Raw genomic sequence first — 13,115 nt, 5'->3', positions numbered from 1 at the left:
GAAAACAGTAAAGAGACGTATTTGGATATATTTAAAATAAAATTAGGAAAATAGTTAGTTTTATATACATCTGATTTGCACCCCCAATTGTATTCAACAATTAAACCTCATAATTGTTAATAATCAAACTGTGGAACGGATATTCAATTAATTGCAGTAACTATTTTAAATATTAAAATATTTTAAATATTAAAATAAAAACATTTCACAGATCTTTCATATGTACAACCCTATTACTACATGACTACACGATCACCCCCATTCAAAGCATTGATAGAATACATGCTTTTATATGAGAAATATAAATTAGGAAATAACTAAAAAGCAATCCAACCAGCATTTTTTAAATAAATTTAGATTTTGAACTGAAAAATCTTAACAACCCAAAACTTTCGACTGGTATTACAGGCCATTTTTTTATTCCCTTTTGCATTTTTTTTTATTAATACACCATTAGTAAAAAACACTGGCATATAAACTAGTATTTATAAAAAGTTTTTCTTTTTAAATTTGAAATGAAAATACAGATGTAGCGCATTAGAACGAAGGCATGTAAAAATATTCACAAAAGTATAACTTCAAAAACTAAGCTCTCCACAAGAGCGCTTGTGTGTGTGTGTGTGTGTGTGTGTGTGTGTGTGTGTGTAAAGCTCATCATAAGCAGCTCATCAGAGGTCCCATGAGCAGGACCTGCTCTCTGTCTGCTCACTCACTCAACTCCAGCCATCATAGAGTCAGACACCATGACCGACCACAAACACTAACCAACTCTTAGTTCCACTTGGAGTCTGTCCCACAAGACCACCTGCCCCTCTGCAGCCCTACCTGCATCTCTAATGATCCTTAATGAGAGACAGTACAGCAACCTGACTGTGCCATGCACAACAACAGTGACACTGAGCCAACAGCAAAGGAAATAATACGATGCCATTGCTGCGCATTATTTTCTTAAAGGGATATAGCTCACCCAACATGTTTTTTTAGGTGAAATAAAAATACATAAAATGAAGCAACTGTTGACATACACAAAAAGTAAACGGCTCAGCTCAGGAAGAATTTGCTGCAAATTGTTGAATGCGTAAAGTTTGACCTTAACTAAGGTAAGGTAAGATATGGATAACATGGTCACAAATTTCTGAACTTCCCTAAAACTCCCACAATGAATATTTTAGATGAGTAAATAATTAATAATTAACAGCAAACAGGCCACTGATCAAATAGATTTGGGCTTCAACAGACACGCCAAATAGATGCTGTAAACAAAGACCCAAGGACCTACATTCCCTCCCTACCACCTTCCTCTCGTTTAAATATGCGCATGTAAAATTGCGCCACGCACACACGCACACGTCCGCATACGCTTTCCTTTTGAAGAATGAAATTTTCGCTTTTCTCAGTCCCAGGGAATTTTACGAAACTGAATCAGAACACTTGATCTGACCACCCGCTGATTTCTGATGGAAAGATTTGCTTTTTAATACAATCGTCAGTCGTTCTGCCACGTTGTGCCTGGCCCAGACAAATCCCAGCAGTGTGTCTTCTTGTACTGCCACAGCGAAATGTCTCATTCTCCATCGGTTAAATACCACCCTCCTGTAATCTATCACGGTGGAAATGTTAATAACATCGTCCTCTCTTTCAGCTGAGCTTAAATATGACACATTTATACACATTTAAGACAGATGGCGTGTTTTCAGGCCGTTTATCGATGGAAATATATTTCGAGGTGCAGCTGATTGACGGGGGAAAAACATCAGAATCCAAACAAATGACTGATATAAAAAATAAAACAATCCGTTTCTAGCATTAGAATCTGTTTTAAAGAGAGCATTCTGTCCTTTCACGATTTTAATTAATGCTTTAATATGCAAATAAGACAGAGGAGATAAAATCCTGACAAACAGATGGCAAGTGAACTTTCTCTGTTCTGGCATGTTCTTAAGTTGCGGTATCATTTTTTTGGTTTTTTTTCAAGGCTTTTGCAATGAAGTGTGAAGCAGCAGCTCTGAGAGATCAGCAACATCTCATATCTTTGACGAGAACTTCTGTCTTTGAGTCAAACTTGGTTAATATTGGAGACATGCTACTGCAATAATGAGCAACTTTGCAATATTAATTGTAATAGCGAAATCCATCACCAGACCTGGGCTGACAGGATGAAGCACCCTAAGCATGTGTGTAAAGAAAGCAAATTCAATTTGACATTTTTTTTTGTAACATCAATAAACACAATAAAACTGAACACAAATTTTTTTTGATAATACTATTCCTTTTATCTATAAAATAACACTCAAAATGCTTCCATACTTTTTGACCACTGAACCAAATGACTTTAATTTTTCAGAGACTAATGTATAGTGTATGTATAGTTATTAGTGCAAAAATGTCTCCCAAAAAGTTTTTTTCAATGATTTTTAAGATGATATTCCATGTATTTCCAGGCCTGAAAAATAATTTAAATTGATATTTCCAGGCAGACCCAAGGACCATCTGGGTGCAGAATTACTGTTCTAAACACTTGGATAATCAGGATGAGGTAAAACCGACAACTGACCTTTTCCTCTTTCAGATGTTGGTCCAGGTCCAGTCTGATGAGTGAATGGTTGATCTTTAGGGCCAACGACAGAGCCATGAGGCCCCCAGCAAGCACCTGGTTCTGCCGTACGTCCAAACGCTGAATCTGTGGACTCTCGGCAAGGATCTCAGCCAAAGTCACAGCACCTGGCAAAAATGAGTAGAAAGCACAGGCTTAGTTATGAGGTAAAACAGAAAAAGTGGGGAAAAAAGGAAATTTAGAAGGAGTAGATGTGCCAAAGAAGCAGAAATGGCGAACCCTACCCTCGCATGTTATTCCTGTGGAGGCTAGGCCAAGTTGCAATAAAGAGCGATTGATCATGAGGGACTCCTTTAACGTGTGAACTCCTCTGTTCTCAAGGTTGTTTTTGCCAAGGTTCAACGTTTCGAGCGTTTTTAAGCGAGGCTGGAAAGAAAAAAACAAAAACAGGATGTTTAAGAAAACGTGCACTGATGAGCTTGTTTTTTAAATCACTTCTTATGATTCAAAAGTGTCCTTTTTCTGTACATTTGAATCCAATTACGGATGGTGAATTTATGTCACTTTGAGAGCTTTAAGTCTCACACGCCGTACCGTGGCAATAGATTGGCTCTCAAGAGCATATTAGCCGCGTCATTTATGAAGCACGATTAGCAGCCATATAAAGCAGGAGATAGCAGAGCACATGAGGGAAAAGCCATGTTGCATAACAGAACGTACACCATGCCAACTCGCTACACTCATTATTCTCACTTAGTCTCCTGCTTTAAATGAAAAACCACAGACAGCTTAAAAACAAGCTCAGAGATCAGCTCACAGTTCATTTGCGTCACCGTTACAACACTCAAGCATGTAAACTCCCACACATATACATACGCATAGACATTATAAGTGTATGTATACAAAACCATTAAGCTCAGTCAAAGATTCTGAGAAAGAAAGAAACTAGAGAAAATGTCATTTCAAACGTAAAACACTTCACCAGAATTTGTATTTGTCATATATTGATTTTAAGCTATCAGGTGTGTTTTTACTGTAAATATACTAATTTGCTAATATAAACTTTTACCCAAAAAATAAAACGCATCATTTACCCAACTTCATATTCAAATCTCTATAATTGTATTTTATTTTATGACACAGAAGATATTATGCGAGATGACTGACGTGAGGGTGAGTAAATTATAAAATCATCTATTTAAATAAATAAATAAATTAAATGTACTTTTATTAAAATTAAAAGAATGAAAGCAATTGTAATAATAATTATTATTGCTGATATTATTAGCTTTTTAACAATCCTATTTTGTTAAGTAATGCATAAATAAATAAAGTCCACTAATTTTAAACAAACATTGCAAAGCATTGTTAACAAAAATGGAGCAATTTAACCGACATAGCATCATCTAACAGCCTATGGTTGTCAACTTCAGTCATCCGATTTCCAATTGGTCAGACAAGGATCCGCTGAAAAATGTGGATAACATTGTGATTTAATTATGTTCTGCTGACATCAGAGAGTTGCGTGTCTACCCAAATAACCCATTTATTCACTCTCTCTCTTCTTCTGCCTTTAAAGAAACCCCAGGAAAAAAAGAAAGAAAGGTTAATAACAACCCTTCCTGTGTCATATTCGACACGACCAGCCATTGGACTAATTATATTCATTATGGCCGCATGGATGTCTACTTATCCTTCTTAATGACAGACCACATGAAAAAGCCCTCTAAACACATATCTATTATTTAATCAAACTGTTCCCATTTGGTACAGGCAAAATGGAATGAGCAGGCTTTATTTTTGGCCTGAATGAATTCTCTGTGAACACGCCAAAGGCCGAGAGAAGAGAAAGCAGGCCTTTAATTTGTAGCTTTTGATTTGAATCGCCATTCAGATGACAGAAAGGTACAGTTTATTCTGACAATCAGAGCTGCTGAAGAGGAATAGATATTATTAAGGATTAGAGATGAGCTTTCCAGTGAGGATGAGACAAGCCATTTCCTTTTGTTCTCTTCTCTTTTCTCTTTGTGTGTCAAACTCTGTCGTAGACCACAAAAAAAAAAAGAGATATATCCAGTAGCTGTCGTGTTGACGGTTTGGGTACTTCCTCTCCAAAGCCAAGCAGGGGCCACATGCAGTGTCACTGTTCGACTTTAATCAAAGCCGCACTCAGATAAAATGGGAATGAATAAATAACTGAAAAAGTAACATACCGAGTGAAAATCATTGTATTTACTACTACCTGCACCCTGTAGTTTATTCTACATGAACAGACCCATTCAAAAATTAAACTTCCTAGGAACACAAAAGGTGAACTTTCAAGTAAAGTCAATCACAACCCGGTCTGCAAAGCTTTCTGAAGCTATGCGATATTTATTGTAAGAAACAAAGTGAATCCCGTGAATCGTTCTTTGAAATCAGATCTTTTCAATGAATCGGTTGATGCTGTTAACAAGCCCAGTGTAAGTCAATCAAATTGATTCGGTTTACTGCTTAGTGAGCCGCTTACAATAGTAAACAAATTTATGAGTGAATAAAAGCATACATTTCCAGACTATAAGTCACAAATAGTCAAATGCATTTCATGATGCTGAAATAGTGCTTTTGCTTCTTTTTGTAAAGCTCCAGTCTCCATTAATTTCTTTCTATTTTCTCCTTTTCTGTTTAAAAGTCAAAAAAGTCATACAGGTTTGGAACAACATGAGAGTGTGCACATGATCACAGAACTTTCATATTTGGGGGAACCTTTTGCTTAAAATAAAATAAAACACAGTGTTAGAAGCAGTTGCGAAAATGTTTCAGCAAATTACTGATGCACAATCTTCCAGATGTGTTACTTTTTTAACTTCCTCTGCTTTTTTAATCACACTCTAGAAGTGCTGCTGTAATGATTAAAATTGCACATATCTCTATTATCTCGCCCGAGAGAAAATCTCACCAGAACATTCTGTAGATGGTTCATGCCAAGATGAGTGATGTGATTGTTACTCAGTATCAGCGTTCTCAAGCCAGTCTTCTGAGAGCTTAAAGCATCGCAAATCTCTTCCAAACCTGTGGAACAAAGAAAGATGACTACACAAGAGCTGAAATAAATTGTGCATTTTAACCACAAAAACCTTTTCAACCATGCACAATACGTCCTCAAATAAAAAGGGCATACCTGAGTCAGACACAGTATTGTTGCTCAGGTCCAAGGTTTTAAGAGTGCTGTTATATTTGAGGAGGTCGCCAAGTTGCATGGAGTCCTGGTAGGCGTTGAGCTTGTTTTCACAGAGGTAAAGCTCCTGTAAAGCGACGTTCCTTTTCAGAGCACCGACTAGGGCAAGAATTGAGAAAATCTTCAATAAGCATGGCGCTTTGTCCTTGTCCGAGATACGTGTGACGAAGAACTCTGGCACAGTGCTACAACAAAAGATGTCATGTAAGACAATCTGCACACAAAAAAAAAACAACCGTATTTCTGTGAATGCCCACAGCGGTTCTTCCAAATGACAACAAAGGCTCATTGAAAGCTTTAAGGTTGTGTAGGACTAACTCCATTATCATTTTTATTTACATCACTGTGATTATCATGGTCATCATTTTAATCGTCAACATCATTACATGTCCCTTTTAGGTGCCAGAGAAGCTTTCATGGGCTTTTTGTCTGTGGCCTCACAGAGCTGTCTGTCCAAATCAATGTGGCAGATTTGATCAGACCCTTTCGGTTGCATGCGGAATGCCAACATCGTCATCATACACAGTAGGAACCAAATAGGGGGATCGTTGAATTGATCGGAGGGACTCCACTGTGCGAGTCAGCGAGTCCCGCAATCAGGGCCCCACCGATCAATAGCAATGATCAGAAGCTGGGCGTCCTGCTGGGAAGAATGAGGGGGGCGGCCGAGTGGCCCCAAAATATCAAATGGATCCACATGCCGCTTAAAGAGACAGAGCCATGAAGACATAGGATGTGCCACTCCACTCCTCCATCTCATTTAAGGTCATTTTACTTGAGTTCTGTTAATGGCCTATGTCTACAACATTCATTACCCATTTCTGGGGCTCCCACTTTCATTCTGATGATTCAGCAGTGCCAATAATCTCTTTATATGCATAGAATACCCTAATGAACAAAAAGAGCAGTATGATACACTGCAATGCATTCGACCAATGTGATGAATGAATTGAAAGTTACATCAGTCGAAATTTTGAAATTTCAATTTGATACGTTTTTACACAAAATTATATTCCAATACGAAAATAAATAAATTATGAAATGATCGTACTTAATAATAAAATAACATGCATTTTAAATTATTAGTACATCCCAAAGTGAAAATTCTGTCATTAATTACTCACCCTCATGTTGTTACAAATCTGTAAAGACCCTGATGACCTGATGAAATTGGAGAGCTATCTGACCCTCCATAGATAGAAATACAAATGTTCCCAGGTTCAAAAACATAGTAAATACATTGATAAAACAGTCCGAGTGACATCAGTGGCTCAACTTCAGTTTTGTGATGCCACGAAAATACTTTTTTTGACTCAAAGAAAACTAAAATAATTTACTCAACCATTCTTCTCCCCTGAGTTATGTCTTCTGTCAAAGATTGTATTTGATGTAATTAGCACTGTTTAAGTTCAGAGGAAATTCCATAGTTTTTACATTATAATAATACATGTCCCAATGACTGTGTTTTGCACAAGTTTAAAGGGCCGACACATCTCTCATCTCAAAGCTGTAGCTGTTGTCCTGTGTCCTTTTCAAGAGGCTAGCTCTACAGTGCCGTGGGAAAGACTCCATCTCACAGTGAGCTGGCCGAAGTGTCCTGAATGGATCGGTGCAGCAATGTGTAAAGTGACAGGAAGAAGATTACGACATCTAATCCAAGCCCAGTCTAGCTGTTAGGGTCACTGGGCCAAAATCTGCCACTCCTCCCCTTGTCCTGCTTCATCTGTTCCTGCTGGCCAGGGCTGCTCATGGAGAACGCTCATTTCAAACACATGCTATCTGTACTTATACTGACATATTGCAGTATTCACACGAGAGCAAGCGAAGCAACTCGTAGACTGATATTAGCACTTTTTTTCATCATTAAAAACATTGGGTGTGATTTTTAAAGATAACGCACCCTTTGAGACAATATGTTGTGCTATCGTGATATCATTTAAGAACTCAAAACTGTATTAAACGCACTTAAGTACCAGGAAAATTTACACAGATCTTGCTAGAATGACACTAAGCCAAATGTCACAATAAAAGAAAAAAAGTATTTTGCCATCCTTATGATGAGTCTATGTTAGCACATTTGCACTTTGCTATGCATTTAGCACACATTAATGCAAATGTACTAATCATCAGACCATGTAAGCTTTGTTTCTTCATCAACAGATATGGATAAATATAGCATTACATCACCTGCTCACCAATGAAATCTCAGCAGTGAATGGGTGCCGTCAAAATGAGAGACCAAACAGCTCATAAAAACAGAACAATAATCCACAAGGAATCCATCAATTAACTTTTATCAGTCATTTGTCTGATTGTCCCAATTCTCATTCCGAAGGCACCCATTCACAGAATTTTCCACTGCATATTTCTTTAAGTTATACAGTTGACCCCATTTCCCACAATGCACCTGTTAGCATTATTTGCATTTCACAGCACAGGGTCATATTCTCAGGCCGCTAGCACCCAAACTTTCTTCCATTCTTAGATCGCATGCACTTCAAGCGGATGGTGTGTGCTGGGCATACCAAGTGTGAAGAGAGGCTTGCCGCTCAGGCAGGTGTTTTCAAGGTGTAGCACTGTCAGCCTGCTGGTGAGAAGGGCTTTTGACAAGGCCTGCGCGGCGTAGTCCACCATAGGCAAGTTGCAAGCATCCAGCCTCCACAGGCATCCACTCTGAAGAGACCAGACAGCAAACCATCAGAGAGAGAGAGACTCAGAGGCCTGGTTTTGCCCTCGCTGCGGACTGGCCTCTCTGTCTCACCCCCTCTCATCAAAAACCCACCCTGTCTACAGAAGCAGAAACGTCAAAACCGGAAAACAATTCTGACGGGAGGTTCCCAAAGATCTGCAGGCCATTCCGGAGTTTCATCCTTTAGTCCACCACTTCAAAAGTGTCCAGATTTTTTCTCCTCTCCCTTTCTTGGGAGATTTTGATTGATCTTGTATAATACCGCCTGAGAGCGTGCCTTTGGTTTTTACCATTGAAGTCCTCATCACCATGAGGTGATGCCGTCTTTCATCTAGAGCTGTTGCTAAATGAACACATATTGTCAGGAGTTTTATGAGGACTATAATGATGTCCATTAAAATCAAAGTGTGAATGTGGCTTTATTCAGCAGTGCGGACATTTTCATCTTTGATGCATGGTAATTCATTGCTTCCAATTCAATCTGAATACCACTGTGAGGTATCGGTTCAAACTTGATGACACATTTAAAACATGAGGCGTGTCATAGGACTTTAAAAAAAAAAAAATTAAAGCAGCTGTTTGCATAGATTTTTTAAAAATTTTAATTAATTTACTTTTAAGATCAAATGTCAAGTTGCCGTAACATAAAATGTGCAATAGATTAAAGAATGAGTATTTTTTGAGTAACTGAATCAGCCTGAAAAAAAAATTAGATACAACTTTTTTTTTCTTCATGAATGCATCTGTGAATCACAAAGTAGCGTTTGCATGCATTCATTAAAAACATTATTTCTGCAATATGGTTAAAAAACAGCATATTATAACTGAAATATTTATGTTTAACTCATTGGGCAGTAGGATTTCATGTGCAGTGTGGAAATGTTCAAATCTTACCTGTCGGAGGAGGTGTGACAGCGACAGCCAACCTGAGAATCCCATGCCTGAGTTTGAGGACACATCGAGGTGTGTAGCTGACTCGTAGTATAAAAACATATCTAGCAAAGATGATGCTCCCTTATGAGAAAAAATAAATCGATATCAACAAGTAAACAGAACCCTAACAAAAAATATATTTTTGTACAGTGTTTTATGAGCGGACACAAACATGACAGCATTTATTTGTTTATTTATTTATTTGGCGCGAATGCAGTTGCTAGTTCGGTTTTGGGCAAATCATTGCTGCAGAAAAACCCGACAAAAGCGATTAATCAAAAGCGCCACGGCAAAAAATTTTAATTTACCCCATTTTTAGTGAATTGAGGATTGTCTACCTCAAAACGATGGTAAGAAAACATGGATTCCTGTTTCATGCAATAAAATGCGACTATTAGTCAGTAATTAGTCACAAACAAATGACTACAAGAACTAAGAACCATTTTCACAGTTATTGACATTATAAACCCAGCAAAGTATTGTTATTTTAAACAAATAAATAAATAGCAATATGTGCTTCTCATAGAAAGACTAAGGATGTTAGGGGACATTTTACATCTTTTTGTTTATCATTTATAAATATGGTCAATCGACCAATGGACTGTCTTTTGTAAAGGTGACCAGCCCAATCACACGTCGGTGGGCGGAGTTAGTGTAAATAGCCTCTGCCAATCACACGGGCTATTTACACTCTGTTAAGGAAAATATAATGCAATAATATATTTATTATTACTAGCTGATTTAATGCATATATTTATTTTTTGTTCAAGGTGGTATATGCAGTCTTACTGCAGTTCGTAAAGCTTTACCAAAAATAAATAGGCTGCAATTTGAAATGTGACCCAGCAATTGAACCAAGCTTGAAAACAGCCTTAAATTCAAATGTTCATATACTTACATTTTCCTCAAGCTCGGCCCCCTGCAGACTGATAAAATCAAATTGCACTGATTTCAGGATCTCTTCAAGAGATTCGCAGGAGCAATAATCTAACCGCTCACCTGGAAAAGCAATCAAAATGGAGATACCACTATTTACACTTTGGGTGACCCTCTCTCTACCAAACGCATTTGCTGTGACAAATTTCTGGATAAACTAACACCAAACCAAGACCTGCACTGCACAAACTCTGCCCCTCTATAGTGAGGCGTATTAGACACTAACACACATAACACGATCACGTCTGATCCCCTCCCTTCAGCGGAGGAGACAATCAAAGAGCTTCTGATTATGCAGGAACAGATGACTTTTAAACAAAGCCCTGAGAAATACTTTGATGGCCACAGCAGTCCGTCTATATTAGACACGCGTTCCAAGGCCCCCTTCCCCTCATAAACTCTTATCTTCCTGGTCGGGGAGAAGCCAGATCGCTCAGAGCTGCATGTTGGGGAGATAATAATTTATTCATCATTAGCATAATCATTTGTAATTTTTTTTAACAATAATCACTTAACTGTACCATAGGAAGGGGGATCAGAAATCCCATTTTTCTAATCCCCTCTGCCATGTGCAGATAATGACACTGAGACTTGGAGTTAGATGGCATCAGTGTGTGACAGGGCGCAGGAAGCCAGAACATGCTGACCCGCACTTCAAGCTCACTTCTGCTGGTATCAATAACCGCTGTTTCAGTCATCAAAGGGACAGCAGTTTAATCCCAAACTAATGCCCTTCAGCATCCGCATGTACATTTCAATTAACAGGCTCGTCAAAGTTCTGATCTTATCAAAGTGTGGTAGCTCTAAAAAGTACATGCGGTACCACACTTCAGGGATAATGGGACTGCTACTGCTAGGCAGCGTCAAATCCACATACAAAACTGTCTAAAATGCATGCAATGAAAATCAAAATGGACAAAAAACAAAACAAAAACAAAAAAATGGACTTCAGTAGAACAATAGGCAAAATTTACAATAGGACTGTGAATCACTATTGTGATTCTGATTGGTCAGTCACAGTATTCAGCAGAGCAGTGTTTTCTAATATTCTCTGTCATCCATGACAAAGCTATATTTTAGTAACTGAAACTGGTCAACACACTTTTGTGGTCGTCCGTAACTATTATACGTTTTGGCAAATTGTGACTAATTTCTCATTTATTTTCTTACTCTGATTTCAATGTTTGTGATGGACCTTCGTGTTTATATTTCCCTGCTTATCCACTGCAAACTAGAGGCCTCGATTATGATTATTAGTATGAGATATTTTTGCAGTGTTCATCTTGCTAAGCCAGTTGCTTTGAATATTTTAATTAGGGCTGTGAAAACAATGAATTGCGATTAATCGCACACACATACATGTACACATATATACAGGACACACACGCTATATTTTTCTTAGAGGAAGCAAATTTCACAATTTAATTTCAATTTATTTATAGTTAAACATTCTCTGAAACATTTAATAACATTCTCTGAACCAATGATGCAATTTTGGGGCAGCAAAGTTAATCTGGGACGTTACCTTTTACTTAAACCACTGGTTGATACAAGGTCACTGTGTGCGAATGCTCATTTCTTCCGTATCTTTTCCATATAAAAAGGAAACGTTTTAGGGGCAGTGTTTTAAAATTTCTCGTGTTTTGTTTACAACAATGAGTGAATGAAACCAGTTGGCTACATGTTCTTATGGCCCCATAATTTCCATAGATTCTTAAAACAAATACACTTATACGTGATTCCACATTTTAGCGCAGCACAAAAGGGCAAATTACCCGAGTTTTACAACCGAAGGAAAGATAAACAAAACATCTGATTGCTAAAATGCATGTTTGAACCTTCCATTATGTTGTCACGGTTGGTGTGCATCTCCTCCCAGAGTTGTGTCTATGAATTTGAAAGATTTTCTGTTTGTTTTAGGATCGCGCAGTAGAGCGTTTACAGCAGGTCAGACTAGTGATGCCAAATACGTGCTGATGGAAAGATGAATAAAGCAGGAATACCTGGACGGATGAAGGGATGAGCGTCTCAGGTGAAATGATAGCGCGGGGGATTTTTCTGATGGTGTTTAGCTTTGAAAAACCAATAACGCTGTTCAAGGGGGATAGCAAAAATAATAAATAGTGAATTACTGAACTTACCTGACAGGTCAAAACACCTGGCTCTGTCAGTAACACAAGTAATTTGCTGTGTGAAAAAGAGAAAGAAAAGAGATTTCTGTACTCGTGGTTTCAATATTGAATAGTTCAAAATACATGAGCAAATTAAGTCAGTTTTGAAATTGTATAAAAGAACATGAAAGTTAAAAAAAAGCTCATTTAGGCCCTAATTTCATACTTGTTTGCGTATAACATGAAAGCACTGAGCGATAGGTATCACAAAGTATTTGGTGAATCTTGTAATTGCACGCAACGTAATCATCAACGTTTGAAAGTGACACCAAACAGTTTATGTTGATTTCAAGTACGTCACAGCGCAGATCATTTGAGCTCAATCTGGCAATCTAGCCGCTAGACTGTAGCTAGCAGATGGCAGTTAGCATCTATCAGGCAACGGACTGATGAAGTCCCTCAGTCAACCTGCTGTAAACACGAACAGGACGTCATATGGGATTTTGCGTTTAGAGCAAAACAAATTAAGCATCGCAATGTGCGAACGAACACTCTCACGGTTTAATATTATTCCGAAAGAAAAGACTCGACAAGGCTGACTTCAGGCCATGGTTTTGTACCTCTCTTTCTTTGTTTGATGTTTTCCATCTTAATAAATGTGGAAACTTCTGAAGC

The 13,115-nt window shown here is 38.0% G+C and overlaps 1 protein-coding gene across 1 annotated transcript in view; it reads right to left on the bottom strand.

Annotated features, from left to right (window-relative positions):
- Positions 1-13,115, bottom strand: part of si:dkey-288a3.2 (protein phosphatase 1 regulatory subunit 37) — a 35,648-nt gene that overhangs the window by 18,552 nt on the left and 3,981 nt on the right. The window contains exons 3-10 of the mRNA XM_043263223.1: positions 12,471-12,516; positions 10,292-10,464; positions 9,355-9,474; positions 8,297-8,444; positions 5,715-5,870; positions 5,493-5,605; positions 2,839-2,980; positions 2,555-2,721 (exon numbers count right to left, since the gene is read on the bottom strand). Coding sequence (XP_043119158.1) covers positions 2,555-2,721; positions 2,839-2,980; positions 5,493-5,605; positions 5,715-5,870; positions 8,297-8,444; positions 9,355-9,474; positions 10,292-10,464; positions 12,471-12,516 — 1,065 coding nt within the window. The remainder of the gene's footprint in view (positions 1-2,554; positions 2,722-2,838; positions 2,981-5,492; positions 5,606-5,714; positions 5,871-8,296; positions 8,445-9,354; positions 9,475-10,291; positions 10,465-12,470; positions 12,517-13,115) is intronic.

Source organism: Puntigrus tetrazona, chromosome 17 (assembly GCF_018831695.1).
Source record: "Puntigrus tetrazona isolate hp1 chromosome 17, ASM1883169v1, whole genome shotgun sequence".
Classification (NCBI taxonomy): domain Eukaryota; kingdom Metazoa; phylum Chordata; class Actinopteri; order Cypriniformes; family Cyprinidae; genus Puntigrus; species Puntigrus tetrazona.
The sequence above is the reverse complement of the archived record's forward strand: the minus strand, read 5'-3'. Positions and strand labels throughout refer to the sequence as shown.